At 34.1% G+C, this 14,274-nt stretch overlaps 1 protein-coding gene across 8 annotated transcripts in view; it reads right to left on the minus strand.

The window, feature by feature from the left end:
* Positions 1–14,274, minus strand: part of ppip5k2 (diphosphoinositol pentakisphosphate kinase 2) — a 105,579-nt gene that overhangs the window by 16,685 nt on the left and 74,620 nt on the right. For 4 of the 8 annotated variants that reach the window (XM_056467489.1, XM_056467487.1, XM_056467486.1 and 1 more), the window contains 2 exons: positions 10,921–10,993; positions 4,207–4,326 (listed from right to left, as the gene is read on the minus strand). In XM_056467489.1, coding sequence (XP_056323464.1) covers positions 4,207–4,326; positions 10,921–10,993 — 193 coding nt within the window. The remainder of the gene's footprint in view (positions 1–4,206; positions 4,327–10,920; positions 10,994–14,274) is intronic. The other 4 variants (XM_056467492.1, XM_056467491.1, XM_056467490.1 and 1 more) reach the window with 1 other exon arrangement.

The following is a 14,274-nucleotide window of genomic DNA, read 5'->3' on the forward strand; positions in this document are numbered from 1 at the left end:
GTTTAAAGTTCCGAGCTCATACCGAGGCTTATACGCACACATATTGTGTCTTTTCCGCACGGAAGTTCATTATTTCCAATAGAGACGAGCGCATATTGGGAGCGGTGCGTGCACAGCTTGCAAGCAGACCCCCAGGTGCACTGGGGGTAGAAATTATCTCACGCTGTAGTGGTGAGAGCTAGACGAATTATTACAAATTATTAAAATGATCATGTATGTATGAACGCAGACAATAACAACAGTTCATTCAAATTCTTAGCTAATATATAGCTTAAATTAACATTAGACAAATACTATTTTTTATTTATTCTTATTTTTATTTATTTATTCATTGTTCTGTAATTTATTTTCATTGTAAAATCATCACTCATGTTTAAATCAAAAACTTTTCATTTATTTTTAAGTCCAAAGAGAGAAATGGACTATTGTTTGTTTTTTTATTAATATTTTGTGCTGTATTTGGTTACTGAGCAGCAAAAAACAACACTTTAAAATATAATCAGTTTTCTTGTGATTTGCTAAACTCGTCGTGTTTTAAATTGAATAAATGCATAATAATCGTGAAAACCGTGAAACCATGATTATTCTTCAGACTATAAACGTACAACCAAAATCTATAATTGTTACATCCCTAATTGTTACGCAGTTTAAAACATAACATATGAATGTGTCTGAATGTAGAAGAAGCCTACTTGAGCAATACACTTATTTTGTTGCGCTTTGAAATACAACATTTGGATAAGTTTGTAAAAAAAAAGCCACATTGTACAATGCAGTGATGTTATGTAGTTTCAAAATACAAGAAAAAGCCAACATGGGTGTCTTAAGAAGCAAAAATAAAGCATTTGGGCTTTTATTGCTGTTGTGTCATCACTTATATTGCAATTCATATTTCTTCATTTGGGATGCTTTTCATGAATTGGCCCCCATGACAATCTAATTGAATAGCCCTGCCTTAGGTCTTTAGTCTTGTTATTTTGGAGCATAAATAAGAGACTAATTACGATGACATAAAACTGCCTCATATGCGCCAAACTAAAGTAACTCAGTAAAACAGTTACATTTAATAAATAGAGCAAGTAAAACATCAACAAATTTATTATAGTAATAATTGTTTCTATTAGGCAGAAATTAAGATTCCATTTTCAGCATGCTTTGCTTCAGACTGTTGTTGCTTTATATTTTTAAATAAGATCAGATCTGTTAGTGTTTAATGTTACGTTATGTAGGGATTTTTACGGGGAATTCTGTTAAATTCAAATTTGGAGGGTTACCATTGTGCTGAAAAGTCAAGTATGTCAGCCTATTAAGATTTGAAAAGACAAAAGTCAGTCAATGAGATTTGTTCTTCTGTGTTGTACAAGCATGATTGAGCTTCTGCAAAAATCAACTGGAGTTTGTTCACATCAAGCAAGTATGGCTGTGCTTTTGTTGACCATATCTACAGTAACATATGCAATGTTTATGTGTGGAAAATGCCTAAATTAACATCTTCAAATCCTCTAGGTTTTTTTATTGTACGATTGCATTTTTCATCGTACATATTCCATATTAATAAATGTATTGTGGGAAACAAACAGGAAAATGTGAAAGGTGTGCGATGTGCCAAGCACTGAAACCAGCATAAGTTACAGCAGTGGTTCTCAACCATCCACCAAAATCTAATCTGTCTTTATATTTCACATTTGTTTGTCATAAAGTGTTCTATGCTGCAAGACATAGTAGATTAATTTGTTAGGCGCATTCTAGATTTTGGCTTGCCCTTGTACAGTTCCCTGGATAGTGAAAAAACCTCCCACAATGGTTGCTAAGCATGTAAAAAGTGTGAATGATGCAATGTAAGGTCGTATTTATTTTAAGCTAAAATTTCAGACTTAAAATTTACATTTTAATTTGATTTATAGTTTAACATTAACATGATGTTAAATTTTTATATATATTTGATGTATGATTTAGTCATACTCCTTGTTTTGAATAATTGGAGCATTCATATTTTTTCATTAATTGGGATTAAACCAATGAAGTCAGATTAATTATTTTTAAATTTGGATGACCTTCGGATAAACAATGTTCAGTGGAATATCTACTTCTGTGCTCCAAAGATGACCTTATGGGTCTTATGGGCTCGAATCGACATTGTATTGAGCAAATTATGGCAGAAATTGTATAGGTTTCTTTTACAGAGATTAAAAGTGTTTTAATACATCTTAATTTTCAGCTAACATACAGTCATGTGAAAAAGTAAGGACACCCTATTGAATTTCATGATTTTCCACATTTCAAGTGCATACGCAGTACATCATAACAAAACTGCTTTTCTACAATATTAAAATGTTTCACAAACTGGTCATTACATACAAGTATACATGTGACAGCAACAACAAGACGAAACAATCCATGATTGCTAAATAAGAGATTCAATAACAAAATGTATATTACAAAAAACTAAAAGTTGTAGAAAGAAATGCACAAAATGAAAATACAGATAATTTTTTGAAGTCCAGCAGTCTTTGACTATATATGCTTCTTTATGTAGGTTATATTTAATCCCAAATAGACAAAGGCATTTTTTGATTTCTTTAATTTCGAAGAGAGAAATTTACATTAGTTGGTTTTTATTAAGTGCTGAATTATTTGGTTACTTGAGCAGCATTAAATAACACTTTAAAACAAAGTTTATTTTAAATAAAAGAGTTTTGTGTGATTTTTATAAACTGGTATAAAATATATAACAGGGCTCTATTTTAATGATCTAGGTGCAAAGTCTGAAGCGCAGGGCGCAAAAGCATTAAGGGCATATCCGAATCCACTTTTGCTATTTTAAGGACAGAAAACTATGCTTTGCGTTGCGCCGCATGGTTTAACAGGGTTGAGCTTATTCTCTTAATGAGTTACAGGTGTGTTTTGAGAATAAACCAGAGGATAAGGAAGGAAACAACTTGTACGCACAGACATTGATTAGCCTGCATAATTTCGTTTAGGAAGCGCAAAGATTTGTTTCAAAATTATTTCTAAATTCAGTTCTAATTTCCTGCAAAGGAATAAATGAACAATAAAAACGAAGTGTGGTCAAACAAGTTATATCCAAATACACATGATATGCCCCATATGGTCTAAAACCTGACAGGTGGACAAATCTAAGCTTGTTTTTAATAAAACAAATATAAAAATGCATTTATTAAATACTACTACTACTACTACTACTAATATTACACCAAAGCAAATAGTCATGAATAAACAAATAAAAAGCCCCAGAGGTAAAGAAGGCATGGAGGTAGTGGTTTTTATATTTATGTAGAAAGTAATAATTTTTGTAATATTTTAATCCTTTAATTCTTTTCCATTTGTAAAGATATTTGCGTATTGCTCTACATCCTGTGTGTTTTAAGCAATGTTTAAGCGAGGTGCACAACTAACGCACTCTGCAATGGACTTTAGACCTGCTTTCAGCTGGTCAATTGCAGCCTATTTTAGTTCCTCAAAATATCAACACGCCAACAATGCGCCTTAACACACCTCTTTTATAGACCGAAACACCCATGAGTCCACAAAGTGGCGCAAATGGATTTGCTATTTAAACAACGTGGCAGAAAATGGGAAAATTAATGTTGAGTTGGTCGGAAAATAGCAATACGTTGTGGAAGCACGTCTTGCACCTTATTGCGCCGGGGGTATGATAGGGCCAATAGTGTTAAGAAATTAATGAATATATAATAATCTGATAACTGTGATAACCTTGAAATCGTGATTACTCCTTAAACTATAATCATACCCACAAAATCTATAGCAATTTCATCTCTAGACAAAAACAGATTAGAGTAAAAAAATGGATATGACCTGCCAAAGACACAATTTCATATGTCCTTATATGTAAAAATTGGAATTTCATAGGGTGTCCTTCAACTTTTTTACTTTACTGTACAATACACATTTCCTGCACAGGCATATGAGATCTAAAAAAGATTCCGGTATTGAGAGTAATTTCAAATTCACAGCATAAATAAATCTATTAGTGCTGTTCATGAGTACCACAACGAAACAACAACAACAACAACAACAACAAATGGATGACTTCTTCCAATGCAACCAGTTTGAGAACAATCCGAGCTCCGGTAGCTTCACACAGAAAACATAAGACTCCAAGATTCCCTAGAGGTAGGGACGGGGATTCACCATTAGAAGGTGTGTGTGCGTGTTTGCACATACCATCTAAGAAGCCAGAGGAGGTCAGCTTTTTACGGTGTGCGTGAGCGTAATCTTGTAGGTTAGGTGCACTGGAGGAGCCGCCCAGCACCATGGTGCTAAACAAGCCAGCACAATGAGACCCTGATGGGAGTTAGAGAAGATACATACAGCAATCGGGTGTTCCAAGAGACACACCTCGCAATGCATGCAGCATGCATTTCGACAAGATTCTTGCCACAGAATGAGTAGTGCAGCCTCACTGAAAGCATCCCATAATGACAGTAATGTCTTTTGTCGGTGGAACCAAGCAAAGAAAGACGATTTGATCAGAAGACAAGAAATAACAAGCAATTATTGGCTGAATGAAATACGGAATACAATAACACCAGATTTATAACATCTGATCCAACTACAACAGTAGTTTTAAGCAATGTTGCTCACTGTGATTATATCATATACTACGGTTTACAAAAATCTTTGGTAACACTTTATTTTAAGTCACAATTCATGCTGTTAACAAAACATTAACTAAGGCTATTAGCTAAAAATGCTAATTAGCTAGTAAAGGGAGGGTTTAGGTTTTGGGTAGGATTAGAGATGTAGAACAAAAAACAATACTTTATAACTACTAAAAAACAGGTAATATTGCAATACTATAGGTAAGATGCTAGCAGTTAATAGTATGAATTGTGACAGACTAAAGTGTTACCAAATCCTCCTAGGACAGAATTTGAGAAATTTCATAGCAATAGATATACTTTGGTGTAGAGCTGCACAATATATCGTTTTAGCATCGATATCGCAATGTGTGAATCTGCAATAGTCACATCACACAGGATGTAATGAGGAGTCAGGATTATAGAATAATATAATGGATCTACTGTGTGCAATTTTAAGACCTGTGACAGTCTAAGCATTTTAAAAGTATAGTTTAAAGCATTTTGGCATAGGGAATTATTACGTTTTTAGCTTTAACAAAGATTCACTGTATTTAATTATTCATACAATGAAGGCTAGACAGTTTTATTTTACATTTGATTATTTTATTTCTGTACCTGAACCCTGTTAGACTCCTTCATTTGTATATTCTTTCTAACTGTATTTATGCATGCTTGTAATTTGTTTATCACTGTATATGTTATGCAGATACACTCTCCTACAAAATCATCAAACTAATCTAAAATTATCAATTCTTTCCAAACAGAAGCTATATGAAACATCACAATATAATATAAATAAAATGTACATTTTTCCAATATCGTGCAGCCCTACTAGTGTTGTCTGGTTGAATAGTAGACTTAAATATGAATAATCAGTCTATAGTTTATTACTGTATAGAGCACGGCTCATACAAAAGTTAATATCAAACCAAGCAGCTTCCTATTGGTGAATGCAGAAACTTGATGTGAAATTTGCATGAAAAAAAATCCAATTGCTTACACATTCCAGTTTAAATGAACTGGCTTCTGTATCTGGTCATCATTTTGTCCTCACATCTTTTAAACTACCAAGTAGTACCTTTTTTTCGTGATTAAAGTGATTCACACAATTCACCTAATCTTTATTGTACGCTTTTCACAGCTGCATGTATAATCATACAAGTAAAGAATTAATAATAATTAAATTAGGGCTGTGCAATATTGAAAACAAATGCAATACTAAAATAATGAGATAATCTATGCGTGATAGGACACAGATGAAAAATATGTTATAACTAACATATGTTTATAATTTTTATAAAAGAGAACATCACAAAAATTTCTGAAGTTGAACAGCCATGACTTCACTGTCGAATTAAACAAATCATATATTTGAACAAAGTAATCAAAAAATAAAAAATAATAATGATTAAAAACATAACAATAAATCATCACTTTTCTTCACTAGTATAGCGACTAGTTACTTTTATGTGGTCTTATTGCATTCTTAAAGGGATAGTTCACCCAAAACTGAAAACTCATAATTTTCATAATTTCCTCATAATACTCTATGATGTTTCTTTCTTCTGCTGAACACACAGGACGATATATTGAAGAATGTTAGAAAAAACATAATTGACTTCCATAGTGTTGTTTTGTTGCTATTGTGAATATAATAATAATAATAATATATATTTTATTGTATGTTATTGTATAATGATGGTTTGTTCTGCAGAGAGTCGGAAAAAAAAAACTAAAAGGGGCAAATAATTTTGACCTTAAAATGGTTCATAAAAATTTTAATTCTAGCCAAAATAAAACAAATCAGACTTTCTCAAGTAGAAAAAAATAATCATCAGACATACTGGGAAATAATTCTGACTTCAACTGTATATATATTATATAAATATATTCACGTGAAAATGACTAAAAGCATGTACTGTAATGTAACTTTTGCAGCTAAAATCATCTTAATGCGCTTTAATGGTCAAGTATATGCAAATTTGTGTCAAAACATGGTGTTAAGTGATTATTTTTATTAACCCTCATTTGTGTAATAAACAAACAAGTTGAGAACCAAAAGACATGTGAAAGTAAAACCATAAATTAGAACCGTACTGCTCTTAAAGTAACAGTGCACAATATTTCTGTTGCTGACTGTTTTTATCAATAATCAAACAACAAAAGGACAAAAATCACTCACTGCTCTTTACTGAAGGACCTTTTTTAGCTATAATTAAAGTTTTTTTTTTTCTTACAGTGAAGATGCTTAAAGCACAGTTTGTTTCATATTTTATTCTATTGTATTTATTTCCCTTTTTTTATTTACAGGGAGGAAAATAACTGTATATATACACTTGAAGCCAGAATTATTAGGCCTACTGAATTATTAGCGACCCTTTTATTTTTTCCCCTAATTTCTGTTTAATGGAAAAAAAAAATTTTTCAACACATTTCTAAACATAAGTTTCTCATTTCTAATAACTAAATTCTTTTATTTTTGCCATGATGACAGTAAATAATATTTTAGTAGATATTTTTCAAGATACCAGAATTCAGCTTAAAGTGACATTCAAAGGCTTAATTAGGGTAATTACGCAAGTCATTGTATAACAGTAGTTTCTTCTGCAGACAATCAAAAATATATTGATGTTAAAATAGGCTTCAAAATATTTAAACCTGCTTTTATTCTAGCCAAAATAAAACAAATAATAGAAAGAAGAAGAAAAAATATTATAGGAAAAATTTCTTGCTCTGTTAAACATCATTTGGGAAATATTTATAAAAAAAATAAAATAAAATTCACAGGAGGGTGAATAATTTTGACTTCAACTGATAATCGTGATTATAATTATGACCAAAATAATCGTGATTATGATTTTTCCCATAATCGAGCAGTCCTAACATCTGAAAAGATTTAGTCCTAAGTGAAGTTTGCTTGATCTTGAAGTTTCAAATTGAATTTCAGGTGGATTTCAGTCTTTTGTGGCAAATTGTTGGGAATTTGATCATTTCAATCTCTATCCGGGTCACGGCACCAAGTTGTTGTAAAATAAAAAAAAAAGTAAATGAAATGAGTCTGCAAGAGCTTACTGGATACTGCAAGTTTTATCACAAGTCTGTATGCAAGTCTAAAATGAGTCTGTAATATGTTTTTAGGAGGAGGGGAGTGGCTAGGTGGAGATGGCTAAACAAAGCATGTAAATAAAGTATTGGAGTCAGCAAGATAAGCGGCATATGGGTGTTAAAAACCTGCCCAGCTACTGACCATACAAGTTAACCAGCAAAAGGCTTTATTGAGACGTGTTGTTAATCTGCAGTCATACAGCAATCTTCAAAATATCATCCTTTGTGTTCAACAAAAGAAATTGATTAAAGCTTAGAATTCAATTCATCTTTATTTCTATATCCTTTTACAATATAAACTGTGAAAGCAGTTCTAGTAAATTGAAACAGCTTATGTCCAGTTTTCACAGTTGAAGTTCAGTTTAGGTCAACATGTTTAGTTAAGTTTAGTTAGAACTACTTGAGTTCAAGTAAATGACAAGAAAAATGTTTATTTTTGGGTGAACTATCCCTATAACATGGCTTGACTGCTTGGTCTTTTTAATATTCAGCATTTTTCCCTCAGCTTAGTTCCTTAATTTATCATGGGTTGCCACAGCGGAATGAACCGCCAACTTATCCAGCGTATGTTTTACACAGCGGATACCCTTCCAGCTGCAACCCAGTATTGGGAAACACCCATACACTCTCACATGCACACACTTATACACTACAGCAAATTTAGTTTATTCAATTCACCTATAGCGCATGTCTTTGGACTGTGGGGAAAACTGGAGCACTCAGAGAAAGCCCACATCAACACAGGGAGAACATGCAAACTCCACACAGCAATACCAGCTGGCCCAGCTGGGACTCGAACCAGTGACCTTCTTGCTGTAAGGCAACAATGCTAACCTTGAGCCACCGTGCCGCCCTCCATTAAGTTACTTTTTCATTAAATCACTCATTTACTACAAACCATTGCGTTGTGTATATTGCTATAACTCAATAATTTGGATATATATTACACAGCCCTAATCAAAACACTGTTTAATGTGGATCTTTGTACATCACATGACATACAAAATAATTTCAGGTCACCTGTCCTTCTATAAAGTCCAAAGTTGCAGTTTAAAAAGAGTATAAATGATTTAGAAATTGAAACACAGGCTTGTAGATGTTTTGAATAGTTTGTTTGTCACACAATGTGTGATTGTTAACTGTTAAATGTTTTTTTTGTTTGTTGTCTGTTAGACCCATGTGAAATGTACAGTGCATCCGGAAAGTATTGATAGCGCTTCACTTTTTCCACATTCTTTCAGAAAAATCACATGTACATAAGTAGTCACAGCCTTTGCTCAATACTTTGTTGATGCACCTTTGGCAGCAATTACAGCCTCAAGTCTTTTTGAATATGATGCCACAAGTTTGGCAGACCTGTCTTTGGGAGAATTTGCCCATTCCTCTTTGCAGTACCTCTCAAGCTCTATCAGGTTGGATGGGAAGCTACAGTTTACAGCCATTTTCAGATCTCTCCAGAGATGTTCAGTAGAATTAAGATCTGGGCTCTGGCTGGGCCACTCAAGGACATTCACAGAGTTGTTGTGAAGCCACTCCATTGATATTTTGGCGGTGTGCTTTAGGTCATTGTCCTGCTGGAAGATGAACCGCCACCGCAGTCTGTGGTCAAGAGCACTCTGAAGCAGGTTTTTATTCAGGATGTCTCTGTACATTGCTGCTTTCATCGTTCCCTCTTACCAGACTAGTCTTCCAGTTCCTGCTGCTGAAAAACATCCCCACAGCATGATGCTGCCACCACCATGCTTCACTGCAGGGATGGTATTGGCCTGGTGATAAGTGATGCCAGGTTTTCTCCAAACGTAACGTCTGGCATTCACTCCAATTTTAGTCTCATCAGACCAGAGAATTTTGTTTCTTATTGTCTGAGAGTCCCACAGATGCCTTTTGGCAAATTCCAGGACGGGGAGTGGCTTCCGTCTGGCCACTCTACAATACAGGCCAGATTGGTGGATTTCTGCACAGATGGTTGTCCTTCTGTAAGTTTCTCCTCTCTCCACAGAAGAATGCTGGAGCTCAGACAGAGTGACCATTGGGTTATTGATCATCTTCCTGATTAAGGCCCTTTTACCCCGATCACTCAGTTTAGATGGCTGGCCAGCTCTAGGAAGAGTCCTGGTGGTTCCAAACATCTTCCACTTACAGATGATGGAGGCCACTGTGCTCATTGGAACTTTCAGAACAGCAGAAATTTTTCTGTAACCTTCCCCAGCCTGGTGCCTCAAGACAATCCTGTCTCGGCGGTCTATAGACAATTCCTTTGTCTTCAACCCTGGGACCTTATATAGACAGGTGTATGCCTTTTTAAATCATGTCCAATCATCTGAATTTACCACAGGTGAATTCCAATTAGGCTGCTGAAACATCTCAAGATTGATTAGTGGAAACAGAATGTACCTGAGCTCAATTTAGAGCTTCACGGTAAAGGCTGTGAATACTGATGTACATGTGATTTTTCAGCTTTTTTACTTGTAATAAATTTGCAACAATAAAAAAAAAATTAAAAAAATCACATTGTGATTATGGGGTATTGTGTGTAGAATGTTGAGGAAATAAATGAATTTAATCCATTTTGGAATAAGGCTGCAACATAAAAAATGTGGAAAAAGTGAAGCGCTATGAATACTTTCTGGATGCACTGTATTCTGCCTAATCTTGGCCAGGACACTCTTGTAAAAGAGATTTTTAATCTCAGTGTGTCTTTCCTGGTAAAATAAAGGGTATAATAATAATACTACTACTAATAATAATAAACAGTTACCAAAACACATTAATTTAAAGGCATATTTTCCCACCCATGTCCCTTTAAACACACAAAGGACATTACAAGCATTTATGAGAGTCAGCACTGTATTAGTCAGCTGTGTGGCAAAAATCTTAGAACACAGTGTGTTTCAGAGTAAAGCGCTCGCTAATAGAATTACAGGTTCAGTTCCAATTCAGACCTAAATTAATTGGCTGTTAAGTTTAAAGAATCAAGAGAAAGCAGCCACACCAACATCACACACAACAGAGATTAGAAATGGAACGGCAAACATTATTTGGACACTAAAAAACCAGGACGGTATGTCAGAGTTCCTCCGTAATGAACATCCAAAAACATACAGATATTAATGTATTATAAAATATCTGTGTTTGCTTTGTAATATTAAGATTGTGAGTGTGCTCTGTCGTTCGTGAGTGTAGATCTTACCTAATCCAGTGGTGAGCTTGTGATCCGCATGTAGTCGGCTGGGTCTGGCGTGGCTGTTGTTCTCTGACAAAACCTAAAAGCACAAAAAATAACTTCTCAACAATAACAACAAAAAGTCATCCTTCTTTGTTCAAGTAGGCCCTTTCCAGATAGATGTTAATAAGCAGCATTGTAAATATGTGAGTTCACAGGTCAATACCAAAATAAAAGACCAGCATGAAGAAAAAGAAATAAATCATGCATAAAAAGCATTTCCACACAGACTCCATTTCATACCAGAAAACAGGAAATGAGGTCAGGAATGCAGGAAGGTATGAGGACAAACATGGCAACAGTTTATAGTTAAACAAATCTCAATTTTAACCAAAATATCCATTTGCATCCATTTAAAAACCCAACAGAGCAGGGAAACAAACAGTCACAGCCTGGTTATGTTTTGGTTTCATGCAAAACCAAAGAAAAAAACCCCAAATTCTAAGCTTTAATTTACTGAAAAATAAGGTTATACTTGGCACAAGAAATGGGTTATTGGACAGTTTTTTTATGCAGTCCTCCAAATCTGAACAGGTTATGCCTGGATTAATACTGAATAGGCCATTTTGGTGTATACAGATAATTATTTTTGTTGATATTCACTTCACCTAAATTTGAAATATTTAAAAATTGCTTTGACATTATTTTCTGTGTATGTTTTTTTGTAGAACTGAAGCGCAGTGTTGGGTAAGTTACTTAAAAAAAGTTTTTAATTAGTAATTATATTATTAAATGTGTACGTCTTCGTCGGCGCCAATAGCCTAGTGGTTAGTGCGTCGACATATAGCACCCAGGTGCTCGCGGCGACCCGAGTTCGATTCCCGGCTCGAGGTCCTTTGCCGATCCTTCCCCTCTCTCTGTTCCGCATACTTTCCTGTCTGTTAATCTACACTGTCCTGTCAATAAAGGTGAAAACCCCTAAAAAATAATTATAAAAAAAAAAAAAAAAAAAAAAAATGTGTACGTCTTCTACAAAGTAATTGAATTACATTACTGAAAGTCCCTTTTCAATATTACTGATAAGATCATTTTAACACATAGATAATACAAATTTAAAGAATAAATACATGAAACATAAAAATGTTCCAACGTAATGACACCATGTCTCATACATTCCATATACAGTGGTGTGAAAAATTATTTGCCCCTTACGATTTCTTTTTTTTTTTTTTGAAAGTTTGTCACACTTTAATGTTTCAGATCATCAAACTAATTTAAATATTAGTCTAAGATAACACAACTAAACACATCATGCATTTTTGAAAGGTTTTTATTAAGAGAAGACAAAATCCAAGACTACATAGCCATGTGTGAAAAGGTGTTGCACCCCCTATTATTTTCCAACGAAAGGCCTGCTGATCAAAATTACCCCAAGAGCGCAGCGACAACTCATTTAAGAGGACTTTTTGAAAGGTGTGTGCCATTAAAAAGAACATCATACCAACATTAAAAAAGTGTGATAGATTATAAATAAATAAATGACTATTTATAAATGAAGAGAACTCAAACCAACGTAGTACTGTAAAACCCAGTAAGTTAAGGCAACTCAAACCATTTGAGGAAACCAATTGCTACAAACCATTTGAGTTAAAAAAAAAAACTAAATCTATACAAACACTGTGAACTTAATCGCTTTAATTTGAAGTAATGAGGTATTTAATAACTCATTACCTTCAACTCGGAGTTCAAAACTCTTTTCAAATGAGTAGAATTAATTTTCAGTCAATTTTGAGTTAACTACACTAATTTCATTTGATAAAGTTGACTGTTGGGTTTTACAGTGCAGGAAAAATTTTAAGTAAACTATCGTATCAGTTCACCATGGTTAACGCAACAATATGCCATAGCACTCATTAACAAAGTGTTGTAAAATACTATAATTTATACAGTATAATACACTGTACTATATAGTATGATTTAAAAACACTATATTTATGATAAATTGCTATAGCATTTTTTCCATGTGCTCATTAACTTCTTACTTTGGAACTAATTACACCCAACACTGCTGAAGTGTCCAAATGTTTTACTCTGTGTTAAGTACTTGACAAATGTTCCCACTGTTCTAATGTTGTATAAAAAGGCTAGAAAACTGACTTATACCAACCTAATCAGGCAATAATATCTTGCAGACACAAGTGTAACTATAACACATTGGTTATAATTACTATAAGCGTACAATATTGAATCACCCAAAAACATTGTTGATTTATACACTGACATTCTTACTTTTTGCTGAACTGGACTTGAAATAAAAAATAAAAATAAATGTAGACCTGGTTGAGGACAGTGACAAATGAATATTAAAAGCATCAAGCAGAGGAGAAAAAAAACTGTGTCCTGGAAAAGGCGAGTGAAATCCACCTTAAACATACACGATATGACACACATCCCAGAGCAGCCCAGTGGTCAAATCATTATTGGACACTGAAATGGAGCAGAATGCAAAGGACAGCTAATGGGACAGCAGATGAATGAAAAGAGTTGAAATTTGCCACACTAAACATGGATAAAGAAAGTAGACTGGTGCAGAGTGAACAAAATACTGAACGCCTGTCGTGAGAGATTTAGTTTTTGGTCTGAAGCAGCAGCAAATGCCAAAAAACAACAACAAAAAAAAAGCTACAAATCTGTATTTTTCATCTACATGTTATAAAATTCAGGTTACATTCAATCAGTATCGATTCACAAGCATTAGTACACACAATTGAATGACAGACACTGTAAATATAACTTTTAAAGTCAGCCTGAAACAGCATTTGCAAATCCTTTGACTGCCTTAATATATTTCTAAAGATAAAACCATGTTTGCGAGAACAAGTTTATCCATCAGGACTTGACTGAATATTGAGGGATATCAGAAGCAATGAGATCTGATGAGGGTTGACTGTAGGGATTTTAAATTATTACACTGTTTTTGGACTTTTCTAATAAATTTTAAATTCAAGTTCCCTGTGTGCTGCAGCATTTGCGGTCCACTGCTCAGAGTATGCGTTTACGGTGTGTGTTTGTGTTTACTGCTGTGTGTGCGCACTTGGATGAGTTGAATGCAGACCACAAATTCAGAGTATGGGTCACCACACATGGCCAGATGTCCCAACTTTCCTTTTCAAAAATAAAGACTTGAGACATTTACTCCTCATCCAATTGTTCCAAACCGGAGTTTTACTCTCCTGTTGAACACAGAGGAAGATTTACTGAAGAATGTTAGAAAAAAAGCCATTGACTTATAGTGTTCATACTATGGATGTCAATGGTTGCTTCTCTGCCAAACATTATTCGGAACCTCTTGTTTAGTGTTAAACCAAAGAAATAAACTCA

The sequence above is a fragment of the Danio aesculapii genome, chromosome 10 (assembly GCF_903798145.1).
Source record: "Danio aesculapii chromosome 10, fDanAes4.1, whole genome shotgun sequence".
Taxonomy (NCBI): Eukaryota; Metazoa; Chordata; class Actinopteri; order Cypriniformes; family Danionidae; genus Danio; species Danio aesculapii.